This window comes from Nothoprocta perdicaria, unplaced genomic scaffold (assembly GCF_003342845.1).
Source record: "Nothoprocta perdicaria isolate Ctin4 unplaced genomic scaffold, notPer1 scaffold_54, whole genome shotgun sequence".
NCBI classification, from domain to species: Eukaryota; Metazoa; Chordata; class Aves; order Tinamiformes; family Tinamidae; genus Nothoprocta; species Nothoprocta perdicaria.
The window spans coordinates 4,204,104-4,228,013 of record NW_020455799.1 but is presented as its reverse complement, the minus strand read 5'-3'; the positions used below and the strand labels follow the sequence as shown (position 1 = coordinate 4,228,013).

At 36.4% G+C, this 23,910-nt stretch overlaps 1 protein-coding gene across 1 annotated transcript in view; it reads left to right on the top strand.

Moving 5' to 3' along the window:
- SYT14 (synaptotagmin 14) overlaps positions 1 to 23,910 on the top strand; it is a 64,565-nt gene that overhangs the window by 10,586 nt on the left and 30,069 nt on the right. The window contains exons 3-4 of the mRNA XM_026048445.1: positions 11,590 to 11,754; positions 17,266 to 17,484. Coding sequence (XP_025904230.1) covers positions 11,590 to 11,754; positions 17,266 to 17,484 — 384 coding nt within the window. The remainder of the gene's footprint in view (positions 1 to 11,589; positions 11,755 to 17,265; positions 17,485 to 23,910) is intronic.

Genomic DNA, 23,910 nt, shown 5'->3' with positions numbered 1-23,910 from the left:
AGCTCATCAAATTCAGCTCTGTTCTTGAGGCTACTGGGTGCTCATATTGAACACGTACAGGAATGAGCTGTTGAGAAGATTTGTGGCACTGAGGTCTTTGCATTCACAGTCTCTTGGCTGTGCTGTGAAAGTCAAGACTTCTTTGGCTCACGTTATCACTCTAAAGTTCGACAGACAAGTTAAGCATTTACTAAGCTGGAATTGGTCGGTGTGTGAGCATTTAACATCTGTCAGGATGAGTAACTCTCTCAAACTGATTTATTGCCTCAGCCTATATGTTGGCTGGCCCCTGGCTGAGTTTGAGAGATATTAGCCCCCATTGCTCAGAAATAACCAAAAGCTGCTTCCCACCACTGTATAGTCCTCTAGCCCTTCCCCTGATCTGTGTCCCAGGGATCTTCAAGGAAATGGTCACCACTGAAAAGGGGAAAAGCTAGCAAGCAAGCATATGTCTTCTGTGAACAAGGCTATGAAAAGTTTCCAGTTTCCAGTGCTGGAATGTAATTGGCATGTTAACAACATCTACTCTATGTTATGCAACTAGAACAAGACAACTGTTCCTGGAGATTAGTTTTTCTTTCTGATTAGCAAGCCCCCGCCCATGCCCGAATTGTCATCTTCTTGCCTGCCACCAATCTGCGTTGGGGGAAATAGAAACATCGAGGGCTCAAATGATGAGGTGTGTAAAGGCATCAGAAGGGTCTGAGATGTGTGGCCACACCATACATCTCCAAGTTATTTAAGGAAATCTTCTGCAGTACCATAGTGTGTATATAAAGAAAGGAGGAAGACAGCTACCACATCAACTAAATGTTGAAACTTCTAGCTGTATATATGAAGGTATAATTGCAAAAACAAAAAAGGAAGCTTGTGAAGGAAATGTTTTTTTTTTTTAAGAATATTCACTTGTTAAAATGAGAATCATTGAAATTTTACCTGGCAGCTTTTTTCTGTTTTGAAGTTTTGCATATCTTCATTTATCTTCAGTTAAGAAAAAGCAGGTGGCACTTTTCTTTTTTGACATTGATTGTCCTTACTTTTTAGGTATTCAGGACTACCGTATTGGTAGTAGTGGTATAGTAAACAGTACACGTTCTTTTTAAGCATAGGTTTCATTGATGTTAACAATGCTTCTACTGAAGTAAAAATAATTTGCATGATAGGTTTATTTTTAGCTCTGTGCTGCAAAGATTTCTAAGATGAATGTATTTTGAATATCTGAGAATATCCAAAGACTAATAGGAATATAATAGTCAATACAGTAACAAGACAGAACTTGCTTAGAAAAAACTATTTAGACTCTCTTCCACAAGCTGTGCTCCCTCATCACATGGTGCTGTTGTGGCTTTAAAACTGCCCAGGATAAGTTGTGATGGGTTCTCTTCTAATCTGCAAAATGTAGTTGGCTTATGCAGCTCTTGCGATGTTTTGACTTTTAGGTTCCTTTTAACACATGCATTTGTGAGTAATTTTGTAAGAAATTGATCAGGAATAAGAAGGCTGATAGGCCTTTCTAGAAGATCTTGCAAGCTGATTCACATATGCTCTTAAATAAAAGCTTTGCTAAAAGTAAAAACATAGTGTCCTGAAAAATTGCATATTTAGTTGCAATTATATAACAGCTAATGACTGCAGAATATAAAACACATCATTTTCCAGCTAAAGGGAAAGTGTTAGACATATGAGTTATTGTCGAAGCTTAGTAATATAGCACATATTTTGTATGCAATGCAGTTAAGTGGCCGAACTGCATGTATATTGTGTTTTGTTCTAAAATACGTATTTGTTTTTGGGCAAAGCAAATTGATGATTTGGCTAATGAAAGAAGAATGCTTCTTAGCACGGGCATTCGGTCACTTGAGGTTCTTGGTGCAGCGGCAGACCCCCCCGGCCCCCCCCCCCCCCCCCCAAAAAAAAAAAAAAAAAAATTATATCTGTGCTTTAATTCTATTCAGTTAAAGGTCTATATTTTTGCAAACTGTACCTAACACCCAAATGTTTTTGAGATAGGCACGAGAACTTATATAAGAACTTCCTTTGATTATTTGCTATGGATATAAAAATTCAGGGAATCTGAGGTCAAACTTAAAACACGTGTATTTTTTGGCTATATAATGCACTGTAGTGAGGCTATAAATCTGATTTGTAGTTGGCTGCTTTTAGCTGCACTGATATTTTAATTAAGGCTGTTTTCATGCTCTCTTTGTACAGATGACAGACTCGGGATGAGTGTTAACCATACTGAGCTGTACCTGAGAAGAAACCCTATAATGCATGCATATTCATTGAAGCCACTTAGCCACAACGTTGGCAATGTATTTTGTATATAAACCTCAGAAATGTAGATTGAATATCTGTCTAAGGTCTGAATTGCAGAAATTTTTTTTAAAAAGACAAACATTATTTTATAAGCCCCTTTTATGGAGTGTTCTATCCTTTCTGTTTTTGTGCCATTTCTGCAAACAAAGAAATTGTTCAGCAAACTGTCTTTGACTAGTAATGCTGCAGAAAGGCAGTTTCCTTGATAGCAATGGAAAACACCACTTTTAATAATAATTTTGGAAGAGGTGTACGCATGGTTTTCCTTTTTTCCTTTTCTTCTGCTCTGTCATAACCATGTACTAAGTAGAACTATGTCCCATTTTTTATTGTTTAGGACAACTATCTGTTCATGCACATGTTATCTTAGTGTTAAATTGCCAGCTGCATTTAATTCAGATAGGGAGAAAATTGTGTTTATTCATGAGTTTTTTTACACCTAGAAATATATTTTTTATTGCATCAACTGTATTCAAGTTATATTTTTTGATAGTTACAGTAAAGGAGTGTCATTGTGCAAAGAAAAATCATGTTTCTCTTTCTCATTCAGTTGACAGAACTTGAACAATATTTATTGGCCTATAAAGAGAAATAACATCATAGACTGAAGCAAATTTCAGTAATTTAGGTAAACTCACGAAAGTATGTTCTTGCTCTTCATTTTAGAATTCATATGTACTGAGTAGAGTTTTTCTGTTATTACCAAGAAATGAATAAAAACTCCAGTGCTTTAAAAAAAAGACATGAAACTACATTTTAGATGTTCTCTGAAAATGATAATCTGTTCATAACTGCACTAAATTTTATATAGACATCTGTTTGTATTTTCAGGCAGGAGATATGTGAAGCTCTTTTTTTTTTATTCTGAGAGTACGAAGTTCGATATGCATTTAGTAGCGTGTGTGAGTATGCCTGTGTATTCAAAACTGGAAATAATCATGTTAGAATTAATAACTTTAGAATAAGTACTAAATCATATACTCTTTGGAAAGCTGAGCTGTGTACCTTTGAGCCTAGAGGAAGTGTAATGGGAAACTGTTACTTTGCTCTGGGACGCTGCCTGGTGCAGGAGGCTCTGCTTCTGCTTTGCCCCTCTGTGCTTGGGAGTCTCCCTTTCTTCCAGTTGCTTCAGCTCAGGCCTTGCTGAACAAGACTGGCACGCAGGAGGGCAGCTGCAAAAGCTCCTGTTGAGCCCAAGCACCTCCTCTTCCCATAACAGAATTAATCTCTGAAAGATGGTTTTTGGCGTGGTGTTTTGAAAGGAAAGAAAAGGATTCCTGTAAATGGCAGCTTGCAGCTGCAGTATGCATAAGGAATATCAGTGGCTACAAGTAATTTGGCTGTTATGCATATGATTAGTGGGCTTGCTGAGGTAATGGCTTGTTAAGTAATTCGGTTATGAACATTAAAATTAAATAGATTTTTATTACAATACGGTCTGGACATTCTTCCTGTGCAAAGACCTGATAGTTGGATTCTAGAACATATTCTTTCTTGTTAGCTGCTTTTAATTAGATTTTTAGAAAATTAAGGGGAAAAGTTCTGATGGATTCCTGGAACAGCACAGATCATGCTTTAGCCAGGGTGAAGTGCTATAAACCAAGCAGGGGTAAAAGCTACCATTAGTCCCAATGATTTTCCACTGGAATAAAAGTGACGTAGCTTTACTCAAGTGTAGCTATACATAATATATATAGTGATTTGGGTATTTTTCATGTAAACAACCACGTTTATTTTCATAATTTTTAATGCATGACTTTTTCATTATAAATTAGCCTTTAAATGTCATCAGATATCAGTTCATATGATTAATGTAGGTTTTCTATTTTTTCTCTGTTATTTTGAAAGTAATAGTAATAATGCCCTCAACTTTTATTCTGCAGAAGTTAAGCACTTTCAACCTCATGAGGCTCTGTCAGTGTTTCAAAAATTCTGAAAGGTTCATGTTGCTAAAGATTGCAATAATGGTCTTGTTTAGGAAGTGGTCTTTTTAGTACTGCATCAAAATTAAATTGTCATTTCATATTTATGTTCATTTAGGATTGCTTTTCACTCTGTCACTGAATACAGATTTTTATGATGATAAAATAAAGGTAGCTGGTGTTGCAAGTGCTTGTTGTTTGAGCCTGTGCGAGTGCATGAACTTGCTGGAAAACATTATATAAAATGCAGGAGAAAAACACATGGAGAGGAGCATCATAGCAGTGTAAAATATGCATTTAACATGATTCAGTCAGCTACTAACCGTCCATCATCTTATTAAGAAGACTGTTGCAGGGGAAAAAAAAGAAATGCAAATTTGAATTGAAAGCCTCAGAATCTTCGTACAGAAAAGTTTTTTTTATTTATTTTTACCTGAATATAGCTAAATAAAAATATGTAAATAAAAACTTTATTTTACGGATAAGATCACTGTTTTATTTTACATTGAACTAAAACACCTTTTCCGATGCTTGCTTGGCAGAATGAATAAAGAACCTGGTAACTGTGTAGAAGGGAATTACACAATTCCCACATTATTATAATAGAGAAAGAAGAATGAGCAGTGGAATAAAAAGCATTGGAAATATGCAATTTTTTTCTTCCTTTTTTTGACATTTTTAGTAAAATTAGAGGGAATTCTCAGTTCTTTGTCTTTAACTGATTTTTAGTGGAAACTTCAATCAATCCTGATAGTCAAGTTGCTTCTTAAAAGGCAGAGTATGTTGCAATATACTATGATGTAATAACTTTTCATGCATATAGTCAAGAATTTAATTTCTAAATTCTTCTGATACAACAGAATATAAAAAGATTATACTCTTTAGGTACAGCACTTTATCTACATAAACTAAATTCTGTTTTAATTACTGTGATTGCTTGAGCTGCTGTAGCAAACAACAAAACAGCAATTCTCTTGAATTTGTGTGAAGCTTTGTGTGCTGTGAGGCTTTTAAGAAAGGAGAAAAGAGGACAAAATCTTAAGCACCCTTCAGATTTAGTTACTTATTAGAGAGGAAACTGCAGTTATAGTTAGTCGTGATAGAAGGGATACTAATGTTCTAAATGACACATGAAAATGCAATTCTTATTCTTGTTGGTTAATTGGCCTTACGGAGCATATCCCTTCAAAGCTGCTCAGAGGCCTATGGGTTTGTGTGTGTTTTGGCTTCTTTCCTTTGACATGAATTGTTAGTGAGAAGGAACCTGTGCTATTTGGTAATAAATAATTTAAGTGGGGAGAAAAGGCAATCTAGATAGCAATCTTGCTTTGTATTTCAGTATTTTGGTTGGATTTCTTAAGACAAGTTTGTTTTTGTTTTTTTTATTTATTCTTCAGATCTTAAAGTTAGTATGAAATGATGACAAGCAGCAATAAATAGTGTAGGAATTAAGGTATTTTGAGCTGCACCGTACAGCTTGTTTTGGTATAATATCATGTTACAGCAGTGTGAAAATTAACTATGGAGTAATTCTTCTATAGAGTGAAGCACAGAACAGCAGTAGCATCTTGTTTGATTAAAGGAATTTAAAGGAAAAAATGGAAATAAAAAATCTTAGATCAAGTTTTTATTTTATTTTTTTTTTTGAAAGGGAGGAGTTTGTATATGGAAAGCAAATACTTCATTTCTTTTCCTCCTACCTTGTTTCAAAAATTTTTGGGCTAGGGTCTTAGAGATGATGCTGGTTCTTTGCCAGAGAACAGATAGGGTTGCATTTATAAATGAATAATTAAACATCACTGAGATAACTATATAGCTTTGTACATTATTAGTCAAGTGAGCAGTATGATGTGGACTGTGCTCCAAAAAGACTGTGTAATGTAGATGGTTAGTTTAGCAGTGTGCATGTATATAGATGTATATTGATATTTTAAGGTTTTTGTACTATGTTTGAAGATTTGGCCTCTTTTGTTTGCTCCTTCTTTAGAGATGCCTTCCATTTTTTGTTTGAAATAGCTTTTGGAAAAATCTAATTGTTTAATACCAACAATTATATTTGAGAAGGAGACATTAATTCTATACTTGGGACAAAGATACGGTAAGTGTCTATATTGTAATGATTTTAATTCTAGCAATAATAAACTTTTATTAAGTATGATATTACAGTAATACCTCTGTATTATGAGTACAGTATTCCATGATGTTTCCACTGCCAGCCATTCAATTAGGACTAACTTTGTAGCAAGACTTTTAAGAAATATTTCTAAAACTCTCTTATTAGTTAGTATAAATTGCAAACTTTTGTTGTTCTTTAGCAATAGACCTAGGGATAATTATTTACTGAAATAGGATACTCAAAGTTGATATTAGACTATTGAAAATACTGCCTTCCTACTGATTTCTGATAATAGTGATTGTAAAACAAACCCCTGTGAATGTGTAAGGGCTTTCATGGCACAATTAGTGCCGAAGCAGGTTAGAATTTAAGATGCTAGAAGTTTTCAATAAAGATAATTCTGATGCTGCATGTGACAAAGATGCAGTTTATATGCCAAATGGGCACTGCATTTTTTTCCTCCCCTTTTTTTCTTCCTGTCTGTGAAGTGCAACTGGTTGGCGCTTCAGCTAGAAGAAGCTATTTGAAGGATTAATATGATGTACAAAAGCTTCACTTATTGACAGGAGTCTGTACACATTTGCATGCGGAAAATTGAAGTACAATTTTATTTTTCTGGCTTTATAATGGCATTAAATTAAAGGATTTTAGCTTGGTAATGTACTTTATCTGGGAACCGGCATTTGAAAGTTCTTTACATGGATGCAAATTGGTATGAAAACATAATTTTCAAGTCCTGTGGTTACACTGAATGCCATAAATAATTAATTAGTCTGACTACAGCTAAAGTTTCAGCCTTTTATAAGGCACCAGCCAATGTTCTTTCCACTCCAGAAAAAATAAGTTATCAGATACTGTGTTTTGATAGAGAACTGTGTAGCCCATACAGGATGAGGGTGGGTGGGGAGGGGGAAGAAAGTTACTGTGTTTTTAAACTTCAGTTTCTGGCTAACTTCATATAGCACATAGTTTGAGTGGTCATAATAGCGGTGATTGCTGAGCAATATGAGTACGTGTAGAAAAATGTAAGCCTACTTTTTAAGATTAGGTTGCCAAATACTTGACATCATACTGAGATGTTGTGCCATCAATCTGTTTTATTATAAAAACAAAACCACACAAAAATCTGTCCTTTTCTGTGCATCAGAGCTGTAGAAACATTGCCCTGTAGCCCAGTCTCCTGCTCAAAACAGGGTCGCACTGAATTTGGGCGAAGCTGCTGAGGGCAGCCTGCTGCAGTAAATATGCAGTTATCTTCCTAGTGAAAATGTACTCCTTACTCAAGTCAGAAATATCAGCACATATTTGAGCTGATGTCCATGGTTTCTTGTTCCTCTGCGATGTAAATCCGTAAAAAACTCTTCCAGTTTGGAAAACCCATCTTAAGCAGAGGAAGGCTGCTGTTAGGTCCCCCAAAGCCTCCTTTCCTCCAGGCTTGACAACCGCCTTTCTCAGCCTCTGTTCCCTGGACAAGTGCCCCAGCCTGTTGTTTCCCAGCAGTGGAGAAAATCAGAACCTGCCTGTGTGGGAGAGACAGGGCCAGTCTTGGTAAGTGAGAATGCAGTTTCCTTCAGCCACTTGCCTGAACATCTTATTCCCATACCCAGATGCGGAAAGGCCCAAGGGAACCTTTCAAGTGTATGTGACAAGTAAACATCCTGGTGCTGAGTCAGGCCAGCCTCAAATGCTGGAAAGGTGCAAAGCTTGCTGTGAGTTGCAGGACAACCAAGCATAATTCTGAAAACCTTTATGGGGTCTAGTAGACTGCCAAAATATTGAGCTGGTTTTTTTCTTTCACATGAGACATAAATATATACATTTATATGCATATGTGTATCTTAATCTACCTAGAAGATGCAATTCATGAAAGATTCAGTAGTCTGCCTGTTGAAATATTTTTTGCTTTGTGATTGTATTAAAAAAGTACTTGAGTATCACATTACTGATTGTTTGTATTTGGCATTAAGCATGTAAGAGAGATAGTCTGATCTGGTCATCCCTTCATTTCTCTACTGACTGCAGAGGATTTAGATTAAATTTATGCTATCACATCTTATTTAGTTACTCAAAATACTAAAGAAAAAAATCTACAGAAACTTTTGTTAGGTGCTGTGTTTAACAGACCTAAATCTAAACTTGACAGGTTATCTTCCTTAGAGGTTGGTTTCTGTAGGCTCCTAACCTGTAGTTTAATTGGTTTTAAAGTAGTAAGTGCACTTCTTGCTCTCCTGTAAATCAGTCTTACTTATTTCTTTGGGACTTTTATTTTTATTTTCCTTGCCCTATGGAGAGTTTGAATGTTCTAAATGCTCGCCAAGAATGGTATTGATTACATTTCTGTTGTATTTCTTCATACAAAGATGGCCTTTTTACCTGGAGAAATAACCATACTTCTTAAGATTTTTTTTTTTTAAGAATCTAATAAAAATGCTTGTGCCTTAGTATGGGCAGTTTTTTAGAACTGAATATACAAGGAATAAAAAAGTTAAAATTGTAAAGATAAGTATATAAGATAAAAAAATAAGCTAGAATTGCGTATTTGAGTGAGAAGAATTTTGTGTTCTGTAATTATGGTGAGATCTGCAAATTATCATACCATATTTTAAAATCTTCCTTTCTTCTTTTAAAACAGCATAGAGCAAACGAGCAGTGATTTCATATCTTCTATTTTCCCCTTATCTTTATGTAATGTCCAGTTCTTTTAGAACTTCTAGATCATGCTCTGATGTTACCATTTTTTCCCCTGTCAGATTATTTTTTTTAACAGCACTAAACTTTCAGATGATTTATATAAACAAAATCATGACATATATTGTCACTGTAACATTCATTGTATTCGGTAAATTCTGTGGGAAGCCCAAAAGCTCTGCTAACTTAAAATACCTATGTACCTGATTTGGGAAGGCTAGGACCTTATTTTTTCAGAACAGTTACCTATGTTCAGATATGTTATTTGAAGAGTACTGACCATTTATAACTACATCTAAAAATCAGGTAAGAAGTTTGGACCTTATAATATAAATAGAGTGAACCACTGAACTCATTTTTTCTAGAACTTTGAGCTGCTTTATTTGTAAAAAATCAGCATTTTTTCCTACTTTTTTCTTTCTTCACCTATTGCAGAATTGGAAAATGCCCAGTAAGGGGATGGTATTTAATAGCCAATGGTCTCCTTCACTGCTTCCATCGTAGGTTCACCCTCTCTTGACTGAGGCGCAGATGGTGTTTGTACGTGAGTTGTATAATTAAAGAAAATCAGTGGTGGGAATATGAAATGATCCAAACCATTCATGTTACTTTTTATGGTACTTTTTTTTTTTTTCAGTCTCTAACTCCTTGTGCTCTGTTTTTCTGTATCCATTCAGTTTTAACCTCTTTCTCTCTTCACTTTCTGACTTCTTCTCCATCAGTGTTGCACCTTCCGCATTACTTCTATTTCTTCACTGCACTTATTCACTTGTTCCTAATCTCCCTTTCCACTTTGCTGGTCCCTGTGTCCTGGTGAATCAGTCCACCCTTCTCCTTACATTAGAGCGAGGAAGTTACTGAGGAGTGAAGACTCTGTGTTTAGCTAAGTCCCTGGTCTTATTTGGGTCAGGCTGACTTCAAAGGAAACTGGACTTGGTTCTGATCACCCTAGTTAGCAGCATTTTCAGTTATTCATGAAGGGGAAGGAGAATGAGAATCCAGATATTCAGGAAGGGGAAGGAGCACGCTCTGCTCAGCGCCTTAGGAGAAGGGTAAGCTTTGAGGTCAATAATGAATATACATAAACTGAGGCTTTTTTCACTACTCACAGATATCCTATATTTAGGAAGGTTTCATGAAAATGCTAAATGAATGCATGGCTGAGAAGCTTCTTTTATATAATGCTTTTCTTTTTCTCTCACCTCAGTTTTAGTTATGGATTGACTATTTTGTAGTCAACAAAACACTTCAGCAGGAGGCTGAGATTTGACATAAAGTTCAGCTGTAACAAATGATTTCGGTAATATTGTAAGTGACTTGTAGGCAGACTTGTGAAGGGAGTATCAAGTAATCTTGCTGGCATATTCTTTCCTGGTAAACAAGGTTTTCTTTCTGTTTGTTCATGATAATGAAAAGATGAAAAAACAACAAAACAACAACCCTTTTCTTCTTTGATCAGTCCTAAGATTCTTTTTTTTTTTTTTTCATCTTCGCTTTTATAGCAGGATCTACAATCCTGTAGTACAAGTCTAGGGTACTCTTAACTGTTTTGGTCTTGGTATTTCAGTAATGCTGTCTGCAATTTGAAAAAAGATACATCTCTGAATAGCTTTGCTTTTATAACTTGTTTGCTCTTTCTTCCATTTCTGCACCTTCTTTCTTGCTACCTTTTCTTATCCCTTTCTCTGCCCAGCGTCTTTGTGAATAAACAATCTGCCCCTAATTACCTGGTTTCATTTGCTCTATTCATTCCCCAGTTTTGTATTCTGAAACCATTTGCTAGATTCTTCCAAGGCCACCATATCAGTAATGCTGTACTAGACCAGATGCCCCAAAGGTGCCCCAAACCCCCCATCAGTTCCCTGGCTGATAGCAGTTACATGCTTTTGTTTAGCTTGCACATTTCTGCTGACTTGACAATCTGTTTAGGCCACGGTTCCTCTACCTGATTTCAATTAAATGTGCTTTATTCCACTTAGCTCTTTCTTGTTACACACAAGCCATGCACATACCCGTTAGATGCTTTTGCTCTTTTTTCTTTTCCCACTCCTCCTCACACAGCATCCTACTTGTCAGGGAGCAGCAAGAACTAGCCTGTCCTCAGCTGCACTGTCTCTAAGTTGGCCCTGAGCCCATGGAACCAAGCATCTTGAAGGGTGGGGGCTGCTCTCAGAGCTCTGACTTCCTCTACCTTGGATTTTTTTCATCAGAAATCATCAGCCATCGTGTGTTCTGACAGTCCCCTGGTTTCCTGCAGAGTTATGGCATCTGGGACTCCAGCAGCACCTCTTGCTCACAACATTGGTCTTTAATTAATTAGGACCTGGTATTTTATTATCTTTAGAAAGATGATTAGAGGAGGAAAAGCTGCTGCAATTTAACAAAATGGAACACTTCAAAATAAAATTGGAGCATTTCAGCTATATCTTATGTATATATTTGGACCTTTAGAAATGTTAACTAATGACTAGTTTTGATAAAATACTGTAGCTTTATAAAAGTTTCTTTTTTTTCTTTTAATCTATTTCTGTCTGTTTCTTTCAGTGTCTCCTGAAGCAATTGGATTCTTGTCTGCTGTTGGTGTGTTCATTGTCCTCATGTTGCTGCTTTTCTTATATATTAATAAGAAGATGTGTTTTGAAAATGTTGGTGGTTTCCCAGATCTTGATTCGGGATATGCTGCGAGGAAGAATTCACAAGATAAACTTTGTAAGTGTCTGAAATGTAATTTCTTCAACCTAAAGTTATGACTTTCACATTTTTACAATGAAATACAGAAATGCACAAAAAATCACGACTCGGGATGGAAAGATAGACGTTTTTGACTTGTCCTGTGATTTTTGGCTGTGTTTAAGGGAAGAAACCTTTAAAACTTTAAGCCACAGAAATTTAACAGCTATATAACAAAAGAGTTGGCATTTATTTAGGTACATCTAAATAAATAATTCCAATTAGAGTACTCTCGAATGTGTTTAAAACATGCCATAACTGCCTGTAAGTAAATCTTAAATTAATTTGAGAATGGGATTGTTGGATTTCTGCTCAGTCTACTGAATCCTCATTTGACCTTGCGGAGGTGGTGTTGCATTTACTCACCTGGAAAATAATTTGAAAGAATTCAAACAATGGAAATTAAATAGACCTCTTTTCTGGCTAATGAGCTAATTGTAGACTCCGTCTTTTCAAGAAAACGAGGTCTTTAGGGGTCTTTAATATATAGACATTAAGAAGATTAGGTCTTATAATAAAAAGAGCTTGAGGGCTGATGAAAAACTCCTCTGTGTATTTAGGCTGCAGGGACTGGGTGGGTTTTGTTAGTTCATGTGAGAGGAAGAAACACACCAGAGAACAGAACAGGAAAGCTGGAGAAAGCATTTTCACCTTGGAGTCTTCTTTTTCTGCCTCATATGCATTGTTGTACAGCTATTACATTAAAAAATGTGTTTAATAAAAAATAAAATTTAAATGTCTTAACTTCTTCTTTGCAGGTTAGAATAAAAATGCCTATTTCCTTCTTACAAAGTTGTCTTATTTTTGAAAATAATGATTTTTAGTATGGATATTTCATGATGCTGTTGATGAAAGACTGCTGTTTGCTAGCTGGTGGGGTGTTTTTTTTTTTTTGCTTCATTTGAAGATACTTGTGTTCTGATTATTTTCAATGCTTGTTGAATGGAAAGAACAAAGTTGCAACTTCACTTATTAAACATATTAGAAGTAATAAAGAAGTAATAATATGAAATTGAATTTGGAGAAATGGAGTTGACCTCTTTGTGAAGCAGAAGACCTTTCTACAGAGAAGTTGTTGTTGATCAGTGAATTGGAGAAATGGCGTTTTTCAGGAACTTGCACCAAAATCTGAGCCTTCCCTCCATGTCCTCTGTGGTTGATACACTGAGCAGTGCTGTGGATGACCTGACCAGCGTTGTTGGAGAAGTTGGCTACAGCGTAGCCGATTCAGTAGCAGAACAAGTAACCAACATGATAAATGGCCTTCGTGCAGAGGATGAAAGCTCCAAAATGCAGAATGAGAAACCCATGGAAAGTAGGGACGACGCACAGCTAACTCATTCCAAGGAAGATGATATGAAAGAGAAAAGAAGTACTGCAGAACATACAGAGACTAAATATCCTAATTCATCAGATCTAAGCCAAGGTGGAGTGTTTGACCATTGTGTTGGCAAAAATCAATGTCAGTTTAAAGGCAGAGATAGCAAAAACCATTTCAGTGATGCAGAAGTACCTCAGGATTTGAACAATGTAGGAAGATCTGTTAAAAAGGAAGCAGTAGAAGGAAAGGAGCATTCAATAGATAAGTTCTCAAAGGGTAGTAGCCTGAAAAGCACTAAACTGAAAGCAGATGAGTCGTTCAAGGAACAAGATAATGGCCTGCATGCAGTATCAGACAATTCTAAGAATCACTTGCAAGGAAAAAATAAAACACGATCATCTGGAACTGGTTTGAAGGATTTTGAAGACGTGCACATGAAAAATGTTTCCAGAGACAGAGAAACAAAAGTGAGTGAAGTACAAAAGCAAAAATTATCAGATTCCAGCTTGAAAAAGGCACACAATGATAGTTCCTTAAAAGAAAAGAAAAATGAAGTCTTTTGTGACAGAAAAGGAAAATCTGTAATAAAGGATGGAGACAGTACCTCAGCTACAACTACAAAAGCAGGTAAAAAGAAAATTTCCAAGAAATCAGAAAAAAATTCCAGAGAGCTAAGTAATAAGAAGACAGCAGAAAAAGGTGAGGAGTCCTTGAGCAAGTTTCATTCTTCAGCCTTTCCTGAAACTTATGGCACTTTTGGCTTTTTTCATCCAACTTGTGGATTTCACGTTAATGATACTGTTTCCCTTGGACGGAAGTAACTTTCTTTTCTAGGTACTTCATCCTCTAATAATGATATTTCTTTGGAGTGAATAACTTTATAAGTATAGAGTTAGTGGAACTGTTTATTAGATGTCTTTTATATATTCTAAGTCTTTTTCCATATAAAACTTTTCTCACCTTTTCTGAAGTGCTTTGTATGATTTCTGTTGAAAGCTGGGTATTAATACTGGGAAATAATGCTTATTCTTTGAAAGTGGCTTGCTTTTTCTGTACTTTAAAGCTGTTCTATGAATTGTGCAAATCTCATGGTCTCTGAAGTTTGCATCGAGTTTGATCAGATAAAGAAAAATGTACTTTTGTTTTATTTGCATGATGGTAGATTTTCACAATGCATTTCTGAGATTTATAAATAATTTTAAGTCAGAACAATCACTGACTAGTAGCAATTAAGTAATTTTAAGTATAAATAAAACTGAACAAGATTTTTCTTAAAGTTGTAGTGTTAGGGAGAAAACATGCACTGTTGATTTGGATGCTGCCTGTACTGCATCCAGCAGCTAGTCTTAGAACAATATAATAAGGAGGATGCAGTGAGAGTTTGTGAGCAAGATATAGAACCTGGTATTTTTGCATGATTATTTTGCCAGTTGTACAATGAGTTTTTAGAATGCAGCACATGCTCTCTGCTAGTTCTATAGTCCAAGAATAGAACTATTTAATTACTGATCAAAATGTGTGTTATTTCCTCATATGAGGCAACATTTGGAAAATATGTTGAAATATGTTGTAGTTACTATAATGAGCAAATCAATAGGTTTTAATAGGTTAATAGTAGGCAAATAATAGGCAAATTTCTGTATAAAACATAAAAATCAAAAGAGAAGTGCCAGGGAGAGGCATAAACATAACCTTTTTGGATTTTGTTCGATTAAAAGCAATTTTTTTAAGTGTTGCAGGAAGCTTTTTTTTCCCCCCAAGAAGATGAAATGGATTTGTATTATTCTTTTTTTATATATCTAATGTTGTAATGTTAATTAGATTCTTAAGTCCTCTGGAGAGGACTTGTCCTGTTTCATGACATTCTATCTTGTTTTTCTTTAAAGAAGGAGTTAGGGGATAAATTTATGGGAATCCCTGTTCCCATACCACTGTTCCCAGTATCACTGAGAACTTCTGAGTGCTTACAAAGTTGAATGCACTATTAGAGGCATAACGTCCAAAACTTTTCTCAGAAATTTTCTGGTATTTCTGCCAGATTCTGTACTAGCACATTTTTGATACTTTAAGCAGATTGGTTAATGAACCTAATTTCATATTGCAAATTCTTTTTTTTTTTTTWTTTTTCCCCTTCTCTAAATAAAGATAATTGTCAGCTTAAAATGAAGTATATGTTTATATTGTTATGTCAGGCATTATGTGTCAGTTCTGGCATGCCCCACTTTCTTCATAGCTGTGAAGACATCCTGGAGCTGTTTCCCAGCTAACAGGTTTCAGGCTGTTGAGCATTTTAAGAGGCACAGACTTCTGCTTTGTGTAGCAGAAAGAGGCTTCGTTTTCCAGGCAGCTTTCAGCTGCTTGCAGTGAGTCTGCCATCCAGTGTATGCTCTATTTTGTTTGATATTCATCAGTGTGTGATCAGTGGCAACAAACTTGCTTTATAACCATCCATATAATGGGGAGCACCTTAACATCTCCTGAATTAAAATTTATGGCCTAGAGGTAAAAGATCTGGTTGCTCATTAGCAATCTTTAAGATACCAGTTTTCCTGTAAATACCAAATTAAGCTCCAGTGTACATTACAGTTAGAGTGGTAGCACCATCTGCAGTTAAAGTTTCCTGACATTCTCCATTTCAAGACCTTATTTTCAGTCACTTATAACTGTGTGCCAAATTTGAAGCATTTGGGATGAAATCTGGCCTGGTTTCTGTCTGAGATCTTTCTTATATGCTGTAGTTTAAAGTCTTTATCTGTTTCCAGGAATAGGCAAAACCATGCTGATTATCTGTGCAGAAAAGAGATACATTTCTATCTTCTTCATTATGAATCTTTGGCACTTTTTTCATAGAATCATAGAATGCCGAAGGTTGGAAGGGACCTCAGAGGTCATCGAGTCCAACCCCCCTGCACACGCAGGGTCACCTAGAGCACGTGGCACAGGGCTGCGTCCAAGCGGGTTTTAAAGATCTCCAAAGATCTCCAAAGGAGACTCCACAACCTCTCTGGGCAGCCTGTTCCAGTGCTTTGTCACCCTCACAGTGAAGAAATGCTTCCTTAAGTTCCTGTGGAACTTCCGATGCTTCAGTTTGAAGCCATTTCCTCTAGTCCTATCGCTGGAGGCTGCCCCCCTCCTCCTCACTGCCTCCCTTGAGGTATTTATACACGCTGATCAGGTCCACCCTCAGCCTTCTCTTCTCCAGGCTGAACAGGCCCAGCTCTCTCAGCCTTTGCTCATAGGGCAGATATTCCAGGCCCCTGATCATCCTGGTAGCCCTGCGCTGGACTCTCTCCAGCAGCTCCACATCCCTCTTGTACTGGGGAGCCCAGAACTGGAYGCAGTACTCCAGATGTGGCCTCACCAGGGCTGAGTAGAGGGGGATGATCACTTCCCTCGACCTGCTGGAGACGCTCTTCTTAATGCACCCCAGGATCCCGTTGTCCTTCTTGGCCACCAGGGCACACTGCTGCCTCATGGTCAACTTGTCGTCCACCATGACACCCAGGTCCCTCTCTGCGGGGCTGCTCTCCAGCAGGTCCACCCCTAATCTGTACTGGTGTCCAGGGTTATTCCTCCCCAAGTGCAGGACCCTGCACTTGCCCCTGTTGAACCTCATGAGGTTTCTCACCGCCCAGTCCTCCAGTCTTTTGCATTGGATAATGTACTTGGAATGTGAGAGAACACTTTTTCCATGTCAGAAATGTACCTGCTATTTGTTGTTTTTTTTTTTTTTGAAAATTTATCTACATTTGTTGATGCTCTTTAAAAAGTTGTTTTGAAAATGCTCAGTAAAAACTTCTTATTTCTTTGTTTAAATTATTTGACCTTCCCACTTGCATTTATGTGCCTCATTTTCGGGATTGAGGAACAGAGCAGGACTCATCCTGCTGCAGTTCCTTTTGGATATGGAAGGACATGAAGGCTGAGAATCGGTGGGACCTAGAATAGAAAACTTAGAGGGCACAGCTGAGCTTGGAAGGAGGAAAGAGGGCAAAAGAGCTGGAGTGTGGTTGGATAGTGCATCCAACCATGTTTCCCTGCAGAATCAGGGACTCAACATTATGGCATGAGAATTCTGCTTTCAGTAACTGAAGTCCACTGACAAATTGTGTGCTTTTCTTGCATTCCCTTTTGAGCTGTAGTTGATCTGCTTTATTCCGTTCAAACAGACAACTCGTACATGACTAAAGACCAGCACGGCTCCTCATCGGAGAGTGATGACGAGGCCCTGGGGAAATACCACGAGGCCCTCTCCAGAACCCAGAGTTCCAGGCTGCCCGTGGCGGATGGCAGGCAGCAAAAGAACTACGTATGGGAAACCAGGCAGAAATACAGCCCCCTGTCCGCAGAATACGATGGGTACAGTAGTGAAGCCTCAATAGATGAAGGTAAGGTTGTTTCATAGGTATTCCTTTTATTTCTAGTTTTATAATTAAGCTTTGTGTAAGGTGGTTGTAGACAAGGGCAACTTAACTTGCAAACAATCAATATCTGTAAGAAATATACAGATATCTTATATACTTGTATGTACTCCAAAAAGAATTGGTGTGAAATTGCTTTTGTATTTTTCCAGAAATACCAAAAATTATGTAATTTATTCCTGTGTTACATGATGTACAGTTTTATTAGTAGTAATTTTTTTCCTTGGGGAGTTGTCTTGAAGTTATGTTGATTTAAGAAAGAAACATGGAAATTCTTAATAAATTCTGGGGTATTATAAATGCAAATGAGACAAGCTACAGGATCTGTGATGCTTTTATTCATGAACTGTCATAACCAAGTAAATGGTTATTGATTGCCAGCAAAGCAATTAATTATTGCTCATGGTGCACATGCTCATTGCCATGTGTGTTACTGGAATGTTTGTCCTTGAAATCAAAGAAATAATTAGAAAAATTAGATTAATATACATCTTCCATGAAATTAAAAGTAAGATATAAGCAATAATATGTTTTCTGTTGTCGTATATATGTCTTACTTTTTCAGTAAAGGTCGTCGCTAGTGGGCTGGGAAGTCAGCTATTAATATCTTGTCTTTTTTGTGCTTGAAAATAGTTATATTTCATAGTATAAGCATATAAGCATAACTGTATCTGTAGTTATTTTCTAGCTTCATAAAATGGAGTTTTAGTTGAAGTTAGTTAAAAGTCAGGCTCTAATATAGCTGCTTTTGGGGAATATATTTGGGGAAAAAGAAATATTCTACTGTATGATGTAGGTCTATAATTTACAAGTCCAGTTAAGAGTTCAAGTGGCACTGAAACTTGAAATTAGTGCCTGTTCTTTAATGATTTTGAAGTATAGATGCAAAGGACAGAAAAATCCCCATTGAAGATTTAAAGAAAGGTTTCTGATAATCAGAATTTTCAGATCTTTCCTTTGCTTTTAACCTTAGAAAGACTGGAGAGATCCAGCAGCTAAGGAAGGAAGTACAAAGGTGAGGTGGAGCTATTAGAACTGGTTCTTGGACACATGTATGGAGAATGGGTAACAGTGAGAAGGGATAGCAAAGCAAAAATATCTATATGTAAAAGAAATATTCTGACTTCCCAAAATATGAAGTCTTTAACCACATATTTCTACTTACGAAGAGCTGTAATATTGTCAGTGTTTTGCTTTTTCTACTGTGTGTGAGAGCATTCTCCAAGTAAGGAGTGGAGAATCAGCAGCCTTATTTGTCTGATAGCCTGCAGTTACTTTACAGTTTTCTACAAAATACTTGAAAATTAGAGTCGTGATCTCACCTTGTCTTTGCAACCTGTTATTGTCGACAAAGCTGTTCAGAAAAGTTCTGTGGAATCGGAAATGGCAACAGAATAACAACGTAAAACTTTCCCTCTTTTCAGTGGTCTCAGCGTGGCACACTGGAGTAGTTAGTGTGTTAACTTTTTGTTCTTCCTAAGTTATTTCAAATATAAATAGTCTTTGCACAATGATAGAAGTGGTAAGAAGAGCGAATAGAGTTTGTCTTGTTATGTTACATTCATCATGGAAGGAAAGCTGCCCAGCCTGGGGCCTTGAAAAGAGAAGGTGGGAACTTTGTCAAGAAAAACTGTGGTCAAAAATAAATACACGTGAAGCTGCCTGTCACTGCCCAGTGGTTCGTTTGTGTTTGGAGAAACACTTCACTGAACAGTGTGTGTGTTTCGAAGTAGGGAGCATCAGGAAATTCTTTGCAGAGGGGTAACAAGCAGTATGTTGCTGTGTACTTTTGTACGCAGAGAGAATGAGAAACAAGTATTGGTGTATTTGTTTGCTGTGTTCTTTCGTCTCCTCATATGTACTTTTTGAGTTTTATTCCAAATTTAAAATATTTTTTTGCTGTATTTCCAGCCTAAGTCCCACTTTGTGCCCTTATTGAACAAGGTTGGATACTGTTGCAATGCTGAGAGAATTGATTTCTGTCTTGCCTCTTTTTTTCTCTCAACTCATCTCTGATGGTATCATTAAAAGTTACTTTGGAAAAAAAGAGTAATATGAACGGATGAAGATGCATAATACTTCATTTTCAGAAACTTCAGTGTTATTTTCTATTTAGCAGTTACTCTGTCATATGTTTTATCTTGCAGTAGTGTCCTGTGTGTTTTGAAAGGAGTCAATAAATAGTTTTGCTGTTTATTCTATGCTTTAATATTCCCTTTTAAAATATCTGCATGCTTAGGCCTGCACTTAAGTGTGCTCACAAAATACTACAGTGTAAGAGACAAAAGAAGAATAGAATCTTGTTTCTATTAATATAGCTTGCAAACTTTGCTTGCACTGCTAAAAATTGGAAAATACACAATGATGTATATACAGTAATGCTTGCATTACTAGAATTATGAAGAGGTCTGATTGTATTATCTTAAAATTTGTTTATTATCTATTAGTTTTCTGGCTGTATGTCTTCTAGGAAAGTGACTTTCTGAAGCCTGGAAGCATGTGTGTGGTATATTTCCAAATTATTCTTTTCTCCTCTAGATGGCCATATTAATCTTTCTTTTCAGCGTATTTATAGAGAACTGACATAGGATTTTGTGTAATGTTTAATCCCAAAATGAAGAAAACAGTATCTTATTTATTTCTTTACTTCAATAATGGAATATTTTAGTAAAACGTGGATTTGTTCTATGAAATCTAGGTGTTTAAATTCTGATTCATTCATCTGTGCCCATGCCCATTATCTGATCCACTTTGTGTATTTTTGTAGCCCATTTAATACATGTAGATTCTGTTGAATTTTAGTGAGTATTTTAAATAGAAAATTCTAATGGATATTTTTTCCGTTAGGAATGGAAAATTCTAGTGGATATCAGAATGCAAGCAAATCTGCACCCTCTAAGCTGTATCAAAAGTTTTTTGTAGAATCCCTGTTTAAAATCACATTATTTGGAAAAGAAAGATGAAGACAAATTGTGGTAAAGTAAAACAGTCCACTTGAAATCCCCAACTCTTGCACAAGTGATTCAAAGCTCTTAATCACTGGACAGAAACCAGCACATCTCCAGTATTTCTTGATACCTGTGTGTGGACTTAACTCAGCCTCAGTGCTTGGAGGCCAGGGATTTAGGGGTAGCCCAAAGTTTCCCTTCTCATCTTTGCAGTCATCTTTGTTCTTCTTCATTGTGCAATTCAAGAAACTGTGTGTGCTTCCTAAGTCAGCTTTGTTCCTTTTCCCATCCTGATATAATTTTCCTTTAGTTTTTGATAATGTGCAATTATTTTTGTAATATACCCTGCCATATCAAACGCTCTTATGAATAATATTCTGGAAGAGGAAATTAATATAAGCTGTAATATTACACATGTGTTTCAGAAGGTAAAGGACTAAAAAGGCCAAGAAAAGAAAAAAAGAAAAAAAAAAAAAACCAAAGAATTGAAAAAACAAAGATAACAATGTAAGATGTTTCTGCTAACAGGAGGTTATTAGGAATCTAAAAGGGGATCTAGGTAAGCATTTTATTTACAAACCTTAATTGGCCTTGTGTGCTCTAGTAATTAAAAATATTTATTAGTATCTTTATTGGTCAGTCTTAAATGGTCTGTGCTTTCTTAATAACTTCAGTTCTCAGAAAATGTACAAATTGGTATTAAACTAACGTCTTTATTGGGTTCAGTAGTGACTATTTGGCTACTTCCTGAACCTGCCTTTGCTATCCCTGGCAATGTCATAGGCAGGTAGGATATTCTTTCTTTGGGGTAGTTGTCCCTTGAAGCTTCCCCGAAAGGATGTTTTTGCACTTAACATTAAGATGCATATACTGAAGTTGCAAATTTTTAGGTATATGACAAATGCTTTTGTAACCGAGATTGTCTGAATTTTGAGAGAAATAAATGTGAGTGGGGGGTGGTTCTACAACTTGCAGATAATTTGCTGTTCTTAAAAACATATATTGCTCTAATCTTTAACAGCTGTGCACAAGTCCAGGGGTTACCAAGCAAATCAAGAACCCTGCTCCTGGTTCTGCTGTAGTGAGTGACAATCACAATGAAAAAGGTAGAAAACTTGAGGCCACCTTGCCTTATTGGCCTGTACGTTATGAGTGCGTTGCAGCCACAGCTTCTCTGAGCTATTTTTCAGTCTTTTTCTAATGTCTCAGTTGGCGGAGCCCTGTGGCTGAAGACATGTGGGTTCAGAGACTCCGATTCTGAGATTGGCCCAAGTGCCTTACACTTCACAAGGTTTTTTGGGAACATATGGAAGCACTAAAAGACTGCACTGAGAAGACATAAGTTCTCTTAAATGAGAATCTGCTGCTCTAGCAGGCATATGCTACTGGATTTTATCCATCTTTTCCATATTGTGAAGGTAGAGTATGAGGTTATTTTTGTAGTTTCTTCTCCACTTTTATTCTTCTTTAGGCTTTTGGCACTTGATGTTGATATGTCTGTTGGACATATGTTTGCCTTGCTCCTCAGTGTCAGTCTTTGCACGTGAAGGCGACTGTTCTTCTGCAATCTCTTGGATCTCTTCCTTTATGCAGCTTTTAGCATTTTCTGTCGTCTTAGTTTTCATCTCTTAGATGAAGTGTCTTCGTTGAACCACTTGGAGGATAGATAGAGATTTCCTTTCAGTGTTATTTCCAGCATAAACAAAAAGAGCTCTTTCACAAGCACCTCAAACTGGCATGCTGATGAATCTCCCAATTTGCTACAACAGTTCTGTTTTAGGGAGGAGGTGCAAATATGAGTGTATTCAGCAAACTAAGGCCTTAAAATTCTTTCAGAGTTGATGGTATCTATCTGTGCATATCCAGTACTAAGAATTACAGGCAAAGAATATAGTGTATATAGTGTATTAAAAGCTCTTTGCTAGTATTTGAATCACAAGACTGAATGCTCAGTTGAATACTGTGTCATGTTGTGATGTTTGCTTAGTTATTTCTCCTCTTTTTCCTCTAAAGTGCTGTTAATGAAGAAATTTAAAATCTAATGGAAATTGTCTCTAGGAAGAATGTGGCTGCGTACTTTTCTGTGACCTGACTTTACCTGTGAGATGTCTGTGGTATAATAACTGTTGAAAGGAAACATTCTGTGTGGCCTGAGGCTTGGGTAGAGATAGTGCTGTGTTCATGCAAATCACTTTGAAAGAGCTTTGAGTAAAAAAGACTTGAGAGAAGCTTTAAAAGCAGTTATTTCCAAAATGCTGCAAACCATGAGACATTGCAGACATTCTTGCTTGTGTACATCACCTTCAGCTGATACCATTCTTGATAAAGTTTTTGCAGTTTCTATCTTTCTGAAAGAGACAAAAAGGAAATGCTTTAATTGCAGAGATTTTTTTTTTTTTTCTCTCAGATTTGATCTTTTATTCATGTGGCTATTTATATCAGCTTCCATATACTTTTGTTATGTGGACACCCATCCTTGAAATATCAAGTTTTAAGAGTAATTAAAATTGTTATGTCTTTGTTATAAATTGTTATATAGTATAGGAGAATGGGCAACAATGTGCTATTTTTTTTCTTTTCCATTTTTTAAAACACAGTTGAATACATCTCTCATCTGTTTTCATTTTATGGTTTATGAAAGGGCCAAGATTGCTTTCATTTGTCTTTACCTGGGGAAGTTTTTTGTGTATATTGACAGCTAGAGTATTTCCTGTGGCATTGCACTCTGCAGAGATGCTCCACATTGACACATCTCTATTACCTAAACACAAGAGGTAGCACAAGAACAGTGAAAAGGATCTCTTTCCCAATGAACTGCCTTGAATTGACTTGTGCCAATTCTGAGTGAGAACTGGTTTCTTTTGCTAATATGACTTTAAATATGTAAACAGGAAACCTGAAAAAAAATTGTGTTAAACTTAGATACATTAGAAATAACAAATAATAGTTTGAGCTGGTAGTTTCCAAGTGAGTTTGCTGACTCACCCGCTTGACCTTAGGCTTAGACTTTTAGAGAGGGCAAGCTTAATAGCAGGTAATATCTCCTTTTTCCTTAGTCTTTTGCATCTTGATCCATGTCTGTGCTCAAGCAACTTTTCCCTATTTGTTTTTCTGTTGGCAAGAACAGCAGACTATTTTCTTTACTTTTTTTTGTATGTATTAATTGCATAGATATATGTTACAGTAGTATCAGACATGAGATTTTTTTCTGTGTCAAGATAAGCTTTTGTTTACTATTTACAACACGTGTTATACTTTCAGGAATTATCAGGATATTCTTGTTTGAAAGGAAGCGTGAGAAGTATAGTATAACTGTGTTTTTTTCTTTTTTTTTTTTCTCCCAATTACCTTTCCTCGGCTTTATTTGCAAGTAATTTGGAAATGGATTCTTAGGTAGTATAATTTCCATGCCTCTAGTCATTAGAGTGTGGCTGAGCATTATATG